Genomic DNA, 19,139 nt, shown 5'->3' with positions numbered 1-19,139 from the left:
TTACACGCGATATATATTTATTCATACGTATATGATGTGATTAAATATTTAAATTTTAATAAAACATTTTATTCTTTAATTCACTCACAATTTTATTGAAGTTTCTCTATTGCATTTCTTTCAAAAATTTACAACCTACTCTGCGACATATTTTTATTTTTTTTTCCGCAGAAAAATCTCGATGATTCCAATGTTATCATCTCGCTTTACTATTTCGAAGAGTCATGGCCACTCCCTCGCCATTTTTTACGTGCTGTGGCATTAATCAATTTCCCCTTGCTCTCTGGAGAGATCTCTTAGACGTTTCCTTATTTCGTGTAACATGTTGGTCTCAAGGTGTGCCAGTTAATACACCGAGAAAACGCATAATTATTTTGTTTGACTTATGAATTGTTTTTCATGTTACGAAACAACGATCCTTGATTACAGACTTGAGATTACGGAATCAAAGTAATATTTCTCTAGTTAATTTTCATTAAACAAACATTCTTCATAATTTTCATCGTATACATTTCGTGAGACATGTACTGAATATTATATGTATATTATATTTTAGAAAAATTATCTCGAAAAATCACGAGAACTATCATAAAAAATATGATAGGATATAATGAATTTATCCGAATCTATAATTTCTCTCGATAATTTATTCGAATACATTTCATTTTTTTTTTTTTTTAAATCATCTCGAATATTTTCAAATATATTCGGCGTTCAGTGATATTAATATTTAGGATTTATTAATATCACTACTCATCATCATGTTGGTATCAATCGCTCTTTCTAGCTACTCGTTTGAATTTTGAACCTTTGTGAGAAACGCTGATCAAAGCGAAGCGCGATAATTTCGATCTTGCGCGCAAAAACTTCATACAGATTTCATAGAGAATTATACGACGTCCATAACGAGAATGGAACCTGTCGAGCACAGCCAGGAATTTCACCGCATTATCCTCCGCGTGAGGACCATTTAATAAGAATAAAATTATGTAATACCTTGCTATCGTCGTAAAAATCTCTCAATCCCATTCGCGATGATCGTACCATTCGGCGAACAGTACATAAAGCGAAATCGGAGTCCATTCCGGCTCGGAATATACTGGTGTCTGTCGATCGTAAAGCAGTTATTCGTTTGCGAGCACGACTTCCCGTTCATCCACGTAACCATACACATTCCGCGTACTCGCCGCGAACTCCGCAAAAAGCGCGTTCCGTGCAAAAGATACGCGATGATATATTCTAATAGGAACCGGAATTTCTCGGGTTCCTCGTTGATGGTCGTGTCGTCCACGATCCCACCTTAGATTGAACTTCTTTTCCTACGGACGTCTTAATTCGCCGTCTGGGGTACGTAGGGGGGCATATAGGGCCCGGTGAGGATGTACTGCACCGCCACGACCATCAACTGCGGCGCACTCCATCTGATGATATATGCGCTTCCTGAAACAGAAATGCATTTCGCGTGTTATTCTCGGCGTACGTTATGCACGAGGCTTCTACGTGCGCGAATTTATGTATACGGGGTGTCTTCGCGAGATATCTCGCGATATATTTTACCTATGAAACTGTATCTTAAATTAATGTAGAGACAATTTCCTAAGAGATTATCGAGCTACCTCGATAGTCTTTTAATTAAAAGTATGTAAAATTTATGAATTCTTGCGAGTTGAGCTTTAAAGCTGCTTGCTTCAAGATATCGTCTTATTGAAAAGAAGGAAATGTACGCAAAACCCGATAAGAATATCTTGCGAGCATATACCCTGTATATTTTAAATGATCCATCTGAGACTGCGACAATTCTTCTTCGCGCAGAGAGAAACGTGGGTGACTCGCTGTGGAAATGTCGTTTCGACCGTTTAACATCCTCGCTTCTACATTCATTTTCGCCTATCCACTTTAAGTCAAGAAAACTCTCGAGCTTCTTGCGTCATTTTTCAAAACAGTATCTTCTTTATTGCAAATTCTCGTGCGACAGAAATGTTTCCGCTTTCCACGCTTCGATTTGAATTTCTGATCAGGGTCTTCCTCCCCGTCACCATTGAGAATCACCAATATTCCTTATTGATCGTTCTATTTTTGCCATCCGCGTTTCAATATATATAACGATATCTTCAGAAAAATCTATAATTCTATGACTAAAATATCACAAAGACAGAGGAATTTTCTAGCATATCGATACCGGCTGTTTGTCGCATATTGACGTTCAAAAAATCAGAGTCAATATGGAATATTGAATATAACAAGAATGATAAAATCGATATCTATTCTTAGATTGAAATTTTCCTAATTATAAGAGAGTCCATCTGACATAAAATTTACTCCGAAAGCGAGGTGATATTATGTACAAATCGATAAAATCGTCAACCACATATGCGAAAATATTAAGGTTCATTAGGTCGATTAGTCAGATATATTTACAAATTATAATGAATTGTTCATATTTATTGGAAGTATCATTAGTTCTGTCGTAGAGTTAATAAGTCTCATATGTGTCATCTATTTTCATTCGAAAACCTAACCGAAATGTCATCTACGTGAACCGTGTACTTGGAAAATATGTTGGCCGTAGAATACGTCGGTGTCACTCGTCGCTACGATTTGCATATCTACCTCTTTACATTCATTTACATGCCGGATGCAGAAAAGACCGTTCCTGCTACCGTCATCATAATATCATAACATTAACGCCGCGTGTATGACGTTAAAGCTATTCAGAAAACATATATAATAACTTATCGCGGAATCAGTTGAAAGTGTACTGTAAAATGTATTTTCCAGACGATACTTGTGAATCTTCCCTACGTTAATCTCCCGGTGACTGCAATCGGGCTGGAAAACAAGGAGCGCGATCGCTCGAAGATATATTATTAAGTTGGCAACTAATTTATACCGGAAACGTACTAGTAGAATCAATAAAGTGTTGCTAATAGCTCGCAGCATCAGAGGGAGTTTACGATTAATCAGATTAATCAGCTCGATATGTGTCGTTAATTAATCACGCGTTATATCCCGAATTAGATGCTTCTGACAGATATAGATTTATACTCATAAATAGAATAGCCTATATGAGAATGTATTTTTAAATGATTATTAAATATTTATTTTCTAATTGAATTGACGATGCAATCCGACTTGCATCGAACGTTCCGCAAGTAGAGTAAGTCAAACATTGAAGAATCTCGTTAAAGTACACGCTATAAATATTCACCTTAAATCACCCATACTTGCTTAAACTCGTTACATTTCGTAAATTTGATTTACATTGTTTTTACAGAGTAAATCGCTCGCTTAATCTCTTTCCTTGTAGCCAGAAATCTGACCGTTTTTACACAAAGCTCGTTATCTCGGTAATTACGTACAGGGAGGGTTAAACGGCGGCTAGAAATTGGTCGCGCGAAACTTTAAATCCCAGTTTAGAAATTTTACGGTCTATATTTTCGCGCGATAGCTTTCGACCGGATTGGCGCCGCCATTCGTGAGGGAAAACTATATGCATCCCGGCTCCCCCTCGTTCGCTACGAACGAGGAGTGACGAGGGTGCGCGAAGCGGGGTTGAAGGCCTCTGGATAAGCGGGAGAGACCGGGAGTTTCTAACGGAACTTTTCGTCCCAAAATCCCTCGGGTGTGTCTCGAGTGCCATCCCTGATCGTGGCCCCAGTCGAGCGAAACTACAGCCGAGAGATCTCTTTGCTTTTTCGGTAGACATGCGCCATCGGGATGCACCGATGCGTTCGTCGGGATATTGCGCAACGCCATCCGGGATTATCCGAAATGTCTTTCGAGTTCCAGACGTAACTCTCGCGCGATTAATCGTAAATAATCGGTTAGAATCCTTTTGGCCGTTTTCGGCTTTGAAGGGACTATTGTATATCCTCGCGCGCACATGCGTCAATATTTTACACGTAAAATTTTACAAGAAGAAAAGTGGAAGAAAGAAACAAGTCATCATATTTGTTTCAAAATCGAATGTTTGATATTTTTAAATTCGCTATTCATAAATAGAACTGCTAAATCTTACAGACCTACGAATACGTGATGTATATTATAAGAAATAAAAATCACAATATTATATGAAAAAGCACATTTAATGATTCATAAAGTGCCGATTTATCACATGTTCACATAACAATTTCAACTTTGGAGAATCGCTTCGAGTCGAATGAAATTTTACGACAAGAAATCGTGGAATACACGTTAGAATGCGTATCATATCGTATAAATAAAATAGCAAGGGATGCGTGAAATGTATCTTACATAATATCTATATCAGTTGTCTATACAATATCGACAAATGTTCCCCCGCAAATAATGTTTACCCATTCATCCGCAAGCGGGAGAGAGAAAGAGAGTTTGGCATCTACTATCATATGCATCGTTCCCATTGTTACGATACCAAGTCAATAATATAGTCGGGCTGTTCTTGAAAGCAACCTGCGCCACGTGGACAATCTCAAATTGATCCCGGAAAAAGGATGAAAGAGAGAGACGTTCCCCCCTGGACGTTTCCATAAGATTTTATTTACGTTGCCGCCTGATTTATTGTCGATCCAGCGCGGCTCTCACGCATTCGCGTTTGTGCGCGCGGCCAACCACTATATTTTCCATACGAATCGTATGGAAGTGCATGGCGGGGAAATATATCGGTCGTTGCAACGCGCACCCCGTAGACGCAATGGAAGGGAGAATGGGATACTACCGCCTACAGCCTTCTATCGTGGACACAGCGCGGTATAACAGATTACTCCCTATCACGTCCAATATGTCAAGCCGCGCGGACGACGAGGAGTCGAGCATTATATTGCAAAATAAAATGATTCGCGTTCAACGTCCTGGTGAATATACCTATATAACAGCCACGCCGCGCTTCGCCTGATCACTGGTCCGGTGTAAAATATCGCCGGCCGGAAACACGATGCACGTATTATTGGCACTTTCGTCGAAGAATTATGTATTTTTCATATCGCTGCGTGTATTTGCCGTAGAATGCAAAATAAGACCCGGTACGCGAGTCGCTCCATCGTCGCTGACTGGCGGAGGCGAATCTCGAAGACTCGACTAAATCGAAAAGCACGCACCGGTGAATTTTAATGCAGCGCGATATTGACAGGTGTCACATGGCAAGCAAAGAGATGGAATATCTTAAGCGATATGGTTTCGGTTACGCGAGGATGATCGATGTGGGCGAAGCTCCATTCTTTCTCGGGCATATTGTTACATTTACAGATAAACTTTTCGTTCCTGTCTGCAAATACGAGATGTTTCACCATGCTAGAACGTTTTAGACGTTTTAATTACATTATCATGTTACGTCATTTAAATCCCGATTATATTAGAACGTGAGCAATATATATATATATTATTCAAAAAGTATATCGTTTCACTTGCTACGAAATATAATTGTTTTATAAGTTAATATTCACAAACACAATATTTATGCATACATAATTAATTGTTATACGATATATTTGTTGTTGTTATATTTGCGCAGATACGGAAGCGCGATCGTTTTTTATGAAAACAATTTTTGGCCTAACTTTGTATAACTTTAACTTAACTTTGCGCTACGCTTTCATACGTCGTCGCGTTATCAATCTATTTTTCTCGGCGCCGCTATCGAACTATCTGCTTTAAGGACGTGCCAGGATTGATATAATGTTCGACGAGTGCGGAAATGAGGTCGAAGGGAATAAGGAGGTTATTGAGTTAGCGGTGTATATCGCGCTAGGAAGAACTCTCTCGGTGAAGTACCGTGATAGTCTCGGCACATGGAATTTGAGACAGTTAAAGTTATCGCGGGCCATCTTCGCAACGGCCCGTACATCCACACACACACGGTACATTTCAGGGTTTGATATAGAAAGGCCATGAAAGGAATTTTACGTTAAAAGAGATTCTGTTTCTGAAAGCTATTGGTACTGCAAATTGCTGTGCCGTTTATTAAAATACATATGTTTATGATCAGTGCAAAACAAACGTAAATTTATTATTTGTTCATTTGTCGCTTTAAAGGTCACGTTGTAATTTGTGCATTCGCATTGCGCAAAATGAATCGTAAATGGAAGTAAGCGAGTAAACAAGCCGCAAGCGACAAGCGGTGAATACAATGACGATAATAAAATTTCGGGGCTAACAGAAACCGGATGGCATTAATTTTCAATTTAATCGTATTCCATTAAATTAACGTTACCCGGCAACAGAGAAACCGCCCGTAAAGGGTTGCTCCGGGTTTCTCACAGAACGACGCTCGATCGCAAATTCGCTAAACACGAACGAGGCGAATTCATCTACGACGCAGATTAAGCCGAGATATCTACGGGTGCTACGTGCAATCGGTGACGTTTTAACGGTTACTCGTGAGATCAAGATATATTCGACTCGTTTCTTCATCCTTTTCTTTTTCGCATCCCCCAAGGTGTCTTTAGTCTTTTCTCCGACGTGGCGCATACCTCCTCACGTATCAACCGCGCATTCATTTATCAACTCGGGAACCTTGTCGCTCCCGTTCCGTCCATATCGGCGAGTCTGTATGGGTATATACGGCAAGGCTTCTTGACGGCATTTGTATGTCAATCGACCCCCCATGCACGCGGAGATTAAGACCATTTGCGTCTTGGGAAATCGGGGTGAAGATACTCGACAGTTCTCTAGATTGACCCCTTTACAATGGGACCAAATTAATAGAAAATCAAACGGCACTCTTACTTTTGGCACGTTGATATATATATATTTATTATTATTATGATATATATCTATTATTAAATGAATTAATATTTTAAAGTATATATTAGTTTTTTTCACAGTATTTTCATAACTCGTACGAGAGTTATGAAAATACTGTGAAAAAAACTAATATATATTTTAAAATATTAATCGTATGATATTAACAAAAAATATAGAGCAAAATACGAGAATCACGAGAATTATAGAATGTAAAGACAAGTTATTAATTTATTTAATAATAGATAATTATATTTTAAACGCATTATACGGTTTTTTTTGTTTATTATAAATGTTTGTCGAAAATCTCGTGTGCTACCTACAATGCTTCGATACATTGAACATCGATGTTAACTCGTAGGTACATTTTGCGCATGCAAATAAAATCCAATAATATTGACACACCGATATGGCGCAAACAATGCAATTAAGTCAGGGCCTTAAACGTTAATGTCATAGACAGAAAAATATTGCCGGAAGAACGTATATGTCGTACAATCGAGTAATTGCGAGTTCATTATGTATGAGATGTCTTACAATTAATCACGTTAGAATTTAATTTCGACATTTCGAATATATTAACGCAAACGATATTCCACGCGACGATCGTCAATGGATCATGCGGTTGTACCTTAACAAATTCCATTCGTGATAATTTGTAATGAGGAAGACTAAATACCCCTTGGCTCATGCGTTGGCCGCACGTTCATTCATCACGCGTACAACACGACGTCGTATGGGTGATTAAGTGCAGCATTTGTACAACATAAGTGGCCCACATTATGATTAGAAAGAACAAATGTTCCCACTTGTTTAATAGCTCTGCATATTCTTGAATAAACTTGGTCTGTTTTGCGTTGTCCAAATAACTGCGAGCGGTATATCACAGTCAAATTGTAATATTTTACATATATATTGTCTTGGGAAAAATATATTTTTGATATATTTATAAATCTTTTCCACAATAAAATATATCTGACATTTGTATAATTTATATCTAGAAAATATATATTTCTCGCACAAATACAAACATAAATTTACATTGTTACAGATTTAATCTCAAATTTAATAATTCTATCGTTTCTAAATTTCATAGATCGAAAACATTATATTCATTTAGAAATAGAGTGTACATGGAATCCACACTAGCACAAAGCAACTGCGCCGGACTGATAATAATATTTTCATTTTTTTCGGCTTGTCATTCTCGTGTACTCAGTCGTGTATCAAGAATCGGCAGGCGACATAGTCGCGCTCGCAAAGCGAATCGAGGCGAACCGGAAAATTTTATGGCGGTTTTTTCTTTTCGCGTCCTCGATCGCCACTTTGATGCCGGAAAAAAAAAGAAGATCCCGCGGCGGAAAAGCATTTTTCCGCCTTGTTGAGGGCAGCAAACTTGAGCGAGAGGCAGAACGTGGTAGACGGTGGAAGGAGGGAGGGGAGGGGGGGGGAGGCGGGGGAGAAGGAAAATGTAGAGGGGCCGAATACAAGGAAAAGGGTAAATCGTCGTCGCATGCATGTTTCTACACTCGCTTCACGCTGCGATTATTCGCGAAGTGCACTTAGCACGGAAGGAACGAACGAATGGACATGGAACGAGCAGGCCTGCACTTTTATACCACTCAACTGCCTTCTACGAAGGCTAAACAATCGACGTACTATTCTCGTGTACAAGATACCGCGTTATAATGCATTCGTATGTAAGCTAAAAAAATGTGTTTTTCTTTCTTCTTTCATATTCAGATTACTATTTACACACATGATTAAGAGAAAGAAGCTTTCCGAAAATTTTGAAATTTTTAGATAATTTTAATTTTAATTTTTCCTTGATATATTTGACAGACAGATGATTTTTATCTTAATTGTCATCAAGAGAGAAATGATGCTATTATAATAAAATGAGCGATCTGTCCGACTATATCGTATCATCGTCTACTATCTATCTATATTTTAAAGAGCGTCGAGGATATATAAATTGTGGAAATCTGTATATTTATAATGAGAAGAAAAATTGGGTAGTATGCAAAAAGATCAGATTTAAAGTTCATATTTTAATAGCGACTTTATTCATTAAATAATTTTTCTCAATATAAAATAAATTTCATTATATTTCATTCGAATACAGATAGTAATTCTTCCGGCAGAATATACATTTTTGCGGCTTATACCGAGACGCGAGTCGACCGTAAAGATGTTATGTTAACGCTTCGTCCTTACATTAGACGTTAGCTCGATGGCTGCTTACAAACTTGCAACGGCATGTAACAAAATTTGCCTCCTCGTTTCTTCGACGCAGACGACTCGGCTCGTTTGCCGTTACGCTCTCGTTGCCGTATCGCGTAATTCTTGTTTGATGCGGAAACGCGATCCTTCAACCAAGGCCGCTTGAAATCGCTCGGTTGCACCGTGCATTGCATACGCGCTGCGCAAATATGCAAGCGCATTATGACCGTTGATACTAGCAACGGTATCAATCCTCCCCCCCGCTCTCTCTCTCTCTCTCTCTCTCTCTCTCTCTCACTTCCTCTATCTAATTCCGCGTTTCCTATTCCCTTCTACATACCCTTGCACACTCCGTGAATGCCACTTTAATTAGTTATGAAATTCCGCTCATACGAGCAATATAAGAGAGAAGTAACGCGATAATCGTGAATAGTTTAACTGCTCCAAGATCTCATTGATCTTAATTGATATTGGTATATCACCGAATAATATTAGTCTAATAAAAAATAGGTATTGATTTCATTAAGAATTTATGAAATTGATTTTATAAATTCTTAATGAAATATATACACAGCTTTAATCGATTATTAATTTTTCAGACCCTATTTCGCTATTATTCCTTGCAGTAGATAATGATACGATATGGTCAGACAGATCGAAAATTTGCTTATATATCGATATCAAAGTAGCCATTGCGTTTCTTGATAACAAATATACAAATTTCATATATTTCATATATTCCAATTATTTATAAAAATATATATATATATATATATATATAATTTGATTTCTAAACAACGATTTATAAAAATGGTTGAAAAACATTATTACATCTATTATATTCATGACAAAACGATGGTAATCGTCTGACGAATAAACGGCTTTTATATTTTCTAACGCTCAATATAATCACTTGTAATTGAATTGTGATTGTAATTATTCCTGCTAATCGGCGAAATCGTATTAACGGTAATGTGGAAAAGTACCTAATATAGAATGGCTCGCGCGTCCATATTCCAGTCTCGTTTGATTAATAGCAACATCATGCACGTTTCGATAGTACGCTGATGCGAACGGACGCGCGTGATTTTAATACCTCGGTAAGAGCTTTACTACGGCGAATAGATTTGTTATATATAGTGACAGAAGCATCATAGCTCTTATCGTTAACCGCGTTCGTAATGTTCATCGTATTCGGCTGCCCCAGAAATCATTTCTTGCGCGTATTCGACAATGCTGTTGGCAACGTCGAAGGTAATGTACCGTGATCTCTTTTACCTACTCGCGAGAGTTATTATAATCAACTTTGCCCGTACTTGACATCCTTTATCGCGCACTCGCGATAGCATTAATGGCCATCGAGTAGCTTCCTATGAACGTTTCGTCAAAATAGCGGGCATAAAGATTTAAGAAACCGTACGGCAAATGTCAGATGGAAAATATTCTGTACGTAGGAGGCGAAGATTTTAAAAATTCACACACAATACGCGTATCCTACAGGATATATAAGAATTTAAATGTATGTGTTTCCTGTTTTCGAAAAATTCTCTTAAATTCTTAAGTATCGTCGAATAAATCTGACGTGTTACATGCATTTTTGATATATCTGCGTATATCAAATGAAAAAAGTATATATTATATTTATCGTATCTCGTATATAGTATAATTTTTCATATTAAATATAGATTGACGATCTTCTTTTTTCTCATCTCACTTATATTTCTCCAACGATTTTCCATTCCGCAAATTGAAGAAAATCTGACGTGTCAAGTCGTTACGCCGCGGTTGCTTCCTTGTAACTTCTCTGATGATACGCCCATCAATTAACATTGCATCCGAGCGACTGGAAACTTGCCGGCGTATCGCGGAAAAGCCGTTACCGCAAGAGTCACGTAACGGCCAAGGGGCTTGCTCGGCTCCTATCATAAACAGGACTGTCTCGAAAACTTTCCGCGTCCGGGGACCGTCTTCGTAAGTAAGTACATTAGCATAGTATTCTCTACGTTGCAATTTACTGCATTAAACGCACGATGAAGAGGGGACAAGATGCGCGGCCAGCAACAATTGAGATGAATTTATATCACTCGCTACTAAGACAAATCCTCGTTTTTTTCCAGATCAGCAATCTTACGCAAATAATATCCGTACTTCGCGCTTTACCAAACAGATCCGTCGAATTGTTAATGACAAAGAACGTGACCTTTTCATTTAAGAATGCGTACATTATAACACTCTAAAATCTTTATTATCGTTATAAACAGAGAGCGTATCTTAATATCCTAGTTTCAATCTTCCTATAATATACGATCAGTAGCAATTAAATATATTGAAGATGTGACGTGTATAGGTTTGAGAATTTTTAAAATTATATGACACGAGGACAAAAATAATAGCTAGATAAAATAATTTAATAAAAAGATTCTTTTATTTTAAAATATGTTAAATATCTTAAAAATAAGAAATTCTATTTATTTTTAGTGAATAATTAATCGTAATTGTACAAATTGTTTGCTTCGGCGCATAAAATTGCTTTATTTTCCAAAATTATTTACATAATAACGGTAATCAAATAATAATATAATCAAATATGGATTTATATTATTAAGTGCGGCAATATCGGTATAATTGGTCAAAGCGCTATTTGTTACACGCAATTAAGATATTATTTATAATTAGTAGCCATTAGAGTATCGTTAGCAAAAAGTTTGATAATACAGAACTTAAATTACCAATACTTTCAAATCATTCAATCGGCTGTGTTATAACGTAAAATGCGCAGTTTTTAAATATCGCATTAAGACAATCGTACCGTTAAACTTTTTATTTGATCTCTGACACTATTGATTATTTTTTTATACAGATCGCAGTAAAAGATGGAAGGAACGGTATGAGTAATTACATCAAACTGATGCTATAAATGATCAATCATGAACATTTGCACTGCATAAATATAACTCGGTCGATCGGTCGTCGTTTATCGTATAGATATTATATAGTTATCTGTTCTGAGTTGCAAGAAATATAACCGGCAAAAAAACCATTACGTTTCCCGATCAGGAATGATTTTGCATTAACAGGATTGGAACGTTAATATTTCATGAAAGGCAGCCACGATCCTGTAATTCGGCATAATTGAGGATCGAACATCGTGCCATAACTACGCTGCAGATCGGCTCGTGACCGCGCGTGGTGTACATATGTATTAATAATCACTGGGCGAAAAATCGGACTTCGCGCTTCGATCACAATGGAAACATCATACCATTGCCAAATATTTCTGAATTTTCTTTCTCTTACGTTTCGTAATGTATCTATAAATATATTTGTCCCGAAACGCCGCGAAAATATTTTCTCATTTTTTCGTATTTCCGTAGATAGCGCGTATTAATTATTTAATTAATTAATATCTATTTTAGCGGTCTTAGGAATAAAAATATATTAAATTATCGATAACAAATCAAAGAGAAAAACTTTACCATAAAACTCTCGAATAAAATATAATATTACAATGCTACGGAACAAAGAGAGAGAGAGAGAGAGAGAGAGAGAGAGAGAGGGAGAGAGAGAGAGACAGAGACAGAGGTAGAAAATTTCATGCTCTGTATAAAAGTACAATATAATTTTTAAATTATACAAATGTAAATTTTTTTTTGCAATTTTTATTCAAAAAATTATCTATGTATAACAGCATGATCTCTGCCACTTGAAATTATCTATGTACTTGATATTATATATACAAATACTGCCGGAAAAAAGTAATTACAATGTTTTTGTCATATCGTAAATCGACCTGGTGCAATGAATATTAAATTCCTTTTATGAGCAAATATAAAAAATGCATCCAGTGTGCACAATTTACAAAGGATTTTATCACGTGTCCCTTATAATCGCAAATATATCGTAAAAATCAGTCTCTCATATATGCACATTTTGTACATATTGATATTATATAACGTTTTAGAATTTCCCAATTTTTCCGCAGTTTTGTAAAAATATACCAATCACTACGAACGCAAAAAAGATGTATTATACCGATGTTTGTAGTAGCGGTCGAGCGAATGATATTTCACAATTCTCAATATAGGAGTACAAATCCCCGAAGTTCAATAAATTTGATGAGATCAAATATTTTCATTTCGGATTCGACGTCATCGAAAATGTATCGATGAGAAATATGTCTGAACACGAAAATAAGATATCTAGAATGTACGGCGCGCGGCACGTGAATTGAAAGCATAAGAATCAGTGAAGAAATATGAAGCGTGTAACAAGAGTGATACGTAGAATCTATTGAAATTTCTAATCTTCGTTTCAGTAAAAATTTTTTTTAGATTCGAGTTTCTCTTGATTATTCAACGTTTAGATTCAAATAATATATTTATTATTATTAAATATATATTGTTTATAGAATTTTACAAAAATTTTCTTCTTTTTTTCCGCTGTAAAATTTAGAATATGTTCTTCGTAATATTGGTCTACGTCATTTCTAGCTTTATGAGTTTTCCAATTTCAGCCAGCTTGCTGCAAACGTAATGCAAAATCGAGGCCGTCGATATTATTGGCGGTGGGCATTTCTTTGACGAGGCCGAGAACGGTCGAGCGGAAGGAAAGAAAATGATCGGTCGGAAAAGAGAGAGACAAAAAGTGCTAGCCCCGTATGGTTTTCTACTACATTTACCTTTCCTCGATCCCGTCCTCCTCCGAATCCATTGATTTTATTCCAAGCTTCCGCGTTCCCTCATATTGACCTATTCGTAGAACAACCAGAACGTTTCACGGGAAAATTGCATGCGAAGCACGACAGTCAAAATATCCAAAGAGCTCGACCGTAACACAGTATGAGAAAAGAAGAAAAAAAGAGAGAGAGAGAGAGAGAGAGAAGAGTAAGGAGAGAGGGAAAAAAGGCCGAGAGGGGGATGATGAAGTCGTCGTTTATGCTTTATATCCTATGCATGAAAATTTTGGATCCCGAGAGTCGCTGTTATTGCGATGGGCGAAGAAAGGAAGATCCTCGGCTCTCTCGGCTGACGTGTGCGAGCTTACATTCTTCATGGATATATATATATAGCAACGGAACTACCGGAAACCGCGGTTATACCCACGGTATACGGCTTACATCGTGTTAAGCTCGCGCGCAGGTGGGGAGCGAGAAGATTGGAGGGCGCGGGTAAGCCGAAGGTAACGCTTCGCACGCGCGCCAGTGTATGCAAAGTGTAGATGCGAAGGGAATAAAAAAGGACAGATTTTCTCCCCCTCTTCCGACACGAGCGCAGACGAAGATATATGTCTCGCAGACGATTGCTCCGCGACACTCGGCGTATTGTGTGATTTGCGTACGAATCCGAACCTGAGGTATCGTCGAACAGAATGCAAGGGATGCTTTTGTCATGCGGTAGAAAAATGGAGCTCGATTACATCGAGAATAATGTAAATTGACGTGATAAATCTCGCACTTTTCTCTCTGTGAAGATACGAAAGATATATAGAAACCATTTTGCGCGATCTAGTTACAAAGACGCTGTAAATACATAAGTATAGAAAACGATTGTAACATATATACTAACACAATAATATACTAATAGAGTATATATAACTTTCTCTACGGAAATTTTTCCGTCTTGAATTTGGCACATAATATTTCGTTAACGCGTGAGAAACTTTGAGGCGAGTCTCCGGACGCTATATGAATTTAAACACGCTACGATGGATAAAAATATAATCAATTTCTCGTATTCTCTTCGAAAAAACATGCTCTTCATTTTAAAATTATACTTTTTCCGACGATTCATCAAGTTGCGAAAAACAAAAGTAAAATCAGTGCTCTTAATATATTTCGTTGCATTTAATATATAATATACGATAGAAATATGAGTGAGAATTGGAGATCCACGCATTTCTGATTCAAAAAAGCGAATATTAACACGTATGACGGTGTAATTTATTGCCTAGCGAGCTCGACGCAAATATCCCTACTGTTTTCACTGTTTAACATACAAATCGCTAAAATTTAATTGAAATTTTAATTAAAATCGGGACATACCACATTTATTATAATGGTTCGTAATACATTCATGATAAACAGTTGCGTTCGTCACGAAAGCGAGCAAAATATACGTCCATAAAGGGCTGCGAGAGAGAAAGAATTTAAACTATCTTTCGAATCATTGTACCATTGTTTCATTTTCGCGCGACTAACATTATCTCTTTTCGTCATATCTCTCGAATTTAGCAAATTCGTACAAATATAATAAAAGAATTCCTTCTCCGAACGATGTCCAAAACCCTATTACATCATGTAACATTCGATTCGATGGTCGACGCGGTCCACATTTTTACATCTCACTCAACGCTTCGCTAACGTTTACCGTATACGTACATATATGATGCGTGCATACGCGCGCTTAATCACGATAACGCCGTAGATGGGCGTCCTATTTGAAAAGCGTTCAAAAGATTTGGCGCCACGTTGGATATTACGGGCCGCGCGACTCGAGCGTGTTACATCGCGGATTACGCTTTTCGTATTTTCCGTCATCAATCCGCGAAACGACGTGTAATCTCGCTCGGCCGGCGATAAAGCAGAGGGATTTTAATTTTAAAGCACACGGCGTATCCAGATCAGCGTGAAAAGCGAATAGTACCGTGTGGAACATTAATTCCAAGAATGAATACTGTGTCCCCCGTAACAACAAATCGTATGCAAGATTAATCTTTGCGCGCGAAGAAAAAATTGAATCTCGCTGGTAGAAAATTAAAATCTTTCTCCGGGCACACACGTGTCTCATCGTTAAGTATACGCATACAAAAGCATACGGATATAAACGTCATGTATATCACGCGGATACGCGTATAAGCGTTGCGTTACGAAAACTCATCTGCAATGTCTATGACTTAATATCATTTCGCTCAATGCGAAACGTTGCATGCGTTGCATCGTTTTTTGACAAATTACGTTAGTACTATGCCTAATTACATCTCGTGACACAAAACGAACTCCGTACGTTGGACAAATGACAAAAATAAAAACGTAGGAGCGGAAATGGAAAAGAGAGAGAGAGAGAGAGAGAGAGAGAGAGATTTTCTTCCCTTTTTTTTACCCTCTTATGTGTAATTGCACGCGAAGCGGCGCAGTAACACATGTGGGACAAGAAGAAGAGTAATGGAGCGTTTGTGTCGCCGTTTTTACAGGCTTGACTCGTACACGTAGTCCGAAAACAAAAAGGACAGCGGAACGAAAAAACTGGGCGAACTGGTGCGTGTTGTAAAAGGTACGCCCGCATCGTGACGTTAACGTTAAGCTCCCTTACCGGATGTTGGCGGAATGACAAGGGACAAAACGTTTGCCGTGCATGGATCGTGATATCGCGAATACCGAATTCCTGATTAAATCGCGTTACCAGTAAGACAGACATATTTAGACGAAAGAGCGCGAAAATGACTTATTCATAAAACGAAAAAAGCCACAATTATATTTCGCAACTGTTTACGAAGCAACGAATATAATTCGTGTTACGATAATTCTGCAAAATGCAAGTTAAAACTTTCAGTTCGCGAATTAAATAATCCTACCCAAAAACGAAACGCGAATCAAATTGAAAAAATGTATCTGCTACTAAATACGCGTTTATAGTATACAACCAAATTGGCATGCTAAATCATTGTAATACCGTAAGTTACATAATATTTGATTCCGCGCTTGCATCGATCCTTATAATCCGATTCTGCGTGATCGTAAGTTTACATTATGGGCAGAATCTCATAACGTATAGAAATAAATAGCGCGATTCGCTTAATCGGATCTAGTTATTAATTTTGACGACCCGAGATTCAGTTCAATCTTATAATCAATCACAATTGTATACAATTTCTTTTCCTATATATAGACACATATCTTATTAAGCATATGTTTAAAAGATATGTTGTATTATTTTAATATTAATATCATATATAAATATGCGTGTATCGCGCGATATAAGTATATTCTAAACGATACATATTGATATTTTTTTCTCAAGCTTCTTTATACATCGCTTGAGCGGATTGTCGATAAGCCTATCGACGATACCATGCAACAGGTGTATTCTTCTTCGTTTACTGCGAAAAATGACACCGCAGAAAATGTAGTGATTTTTGACAGAAGATTTTTACACGCTTCGCAAATTTTTATTAGGTTGAATGTAATATTACAGAAATACATATAAAAAGGATAAGTAAATATATCTAGGAATGTTGTTCGATATTGTACAAACACATGAAACGCACTCAAAAGCAAAACGCAGTCGAGTATATAATATTTCTTCAATCTACCTCTATTCATCTAGGATCATACATCTATATTGCTTATGCGAAACTTGGAGAGGAACATGAAAATTATTATATAATTTCGAAAGGTCAGAATTCAACGATGCTAAATAAAATTTTTTGAGAAATAAGACGGAGGGATTATGTTTTTCGTTATTTTTGTGTCCTCGTATATCGAGATGCGACATCTCTAGGCAGTTCGATAACTCTATCGAGCAACAGGTATTGCATGCTTTTTCCTTCTCACTAAAATCATGTCTGGTAAATTGAGTAAACGTTCGCGACAATCGATCATTCATATCGCAAGTGCAGTGTTTATGAAAAAAAAAACATGTCAAATTAACTTACAGAAAATATAAACGAATGTTTATGGAGATGCGTTAATGAATTTACGGTATATAAGAAACATTTCATTTCATTGAATTATTTTGCGTTTTTTGTAAAGTCATAGAAAATGATATGACTAAAATTGCTGCGCGGTTTTTACCTCGTGTATTAATGGAGTTGAATGGGAAATTGCCGGAAATAATTCCAACAGCCAGAACTTGAGAGCATCAGAAAACGCTTTAAATCGCGGTTAAATATTCCATTATCCGTCCATCAGAGCGATCATTTTCATTCCGACGTAGAGATTCGATAACAAATGCATTCGCGCGTACCGTAAATACGGACGTCGAAGTTTTACGCTTTATAACTTGTGTTTGTATGACGTATATTTGCGCGTACGCGTTGTTGATCGATATATATGCGCATAATTTAGCTGTCGAATGGCGCAGCAGGTTTTATAGGCCGCATAAAAGTTCCATGATGGAAGGTTAAAAGCGCTATACTCGATTTTTTTTTTTTTTTTTTTAGGCTCGATCGAAGCAAATGACTTATGCATCTGCACTAGCGAAAGATGTAACGGCGAGTATTTACGAAGCCATACAGGATATCGAAGCAATCCTTTTAGTTTTCCACATCTAAAAAATTATATATATATAAACGATACTCTAAGAAATTATATGTCGAATCTACCTATGTGTGCTGCAAATCGAATAGAAATTATTATAACTTCCGGTTTTAAAGTGAAACGTGTGCTTAAATATCTCTCTGCATATTATACTTAAGATTATGTTACTTTGGCGCTAAAAGTAAGATTCGCTCTCGATGCTTGATTTAATAGGCTTTAGGTTAACGTTAAGTCTCGACGATTAGCTACACGGACGGGCAGAGTTTAGAAGCAAAGTTGAGTCCTTTGGGATAGCAAAGGATTTCGCGGGGTCTTGGCCGTTTCAAGGCTCTTGATCGAAGACTGTTCACAAACTCTCAACTCCACACCTTGTTCTTACGACGTACGATCAGGCGTGAGAACTCTAGAAAATGTTTACAAAACCACAAGCATAATCCTAATTCCAATGTAAGAATTGATTTTCTTAGATTGTTTTCAGTTTTTGAAACAATATATACAGTTGATTTAATAGTTATAATATATATCATTTTACAGTTTTTATGTAGCTTTGTGTGCTATATATCTGTTTGTTAAATTGCAATATTTCTGCGTAACAAAGGAAAAAAGTAATTATATATAGATACGTTGTAGAAGAATGCGCAATTAGTTTCATGGCAAGCTGCGTAATGAAATGGATTATCATTGTATAATATAACGGCTTGATTAACATCGGGTGTTATTAAGTATCCTGTTGGCACACATTTGCAAAATGGTAATGACGACGCGTTACGGATAATTAAACCTCGTAAAAACACAGCTGCGAGATATTCCGCAGCAGTTTCTCGATTTTGCGCATTGAGCCAGGATATTGCGCGGCTTTAACCCGATGATCTCTAGGTAGCCTCTAAAATTACACAAGCTCTAAAGAAAATGGCAACCGAGATATATGATGACATAAAAGCAATAC

The 19,139-nt window shown here is 37.1% G+C and overlaps 1 protein-coding gene across 5 annotated transcripts in view; it reads right to left on the bottom strand.

Annotated features, from left to right (window-relative positions):
• Positions 1-650: 650 nt before the first annotated feature.
• The window catches only part of LOC138940046 (lachesin), a 253,582-nt gene continuing 235,093 nt past the window's right edge, over positions 651-19,139 (bottom strand). For all 5 annotated transcript variants that reach the window (XM_070308549.1, XM_070308546.1, XM_070308547.1 and 2 more), the window contains one exon: positions 651-1,440. In XM_070308549.1, the coding sequence (XP_070164650.1) occupies positions 1,331-1,440 (110 nt within the window). In that variant the 3' untranslated portion in view covers positions 651-1,330. The remainder of the gene's footprint in view (positions 1,441-19,139) is intronic.

The sequence above is a fragment of the Polyergus mexicanus genome, unplaced genomic scaffold, assembly GCF_030449975.1.
Source record: "Polyergus mexicanus isolate NDT 795.1 unplaced genomic scaffold, iyPolMexi1.0 SCAF_16, whole genome shotgun sequence".
Lineage (NCBI taxonomy): Eukaryota > Metazoa > Arthropoda > Insecta > Hymenoptera > Formicidae > Polyergus > Polyergus mexicanus.
This window is presented reverse-complemented; position numbering and strand designations above follow the sequence as displayed.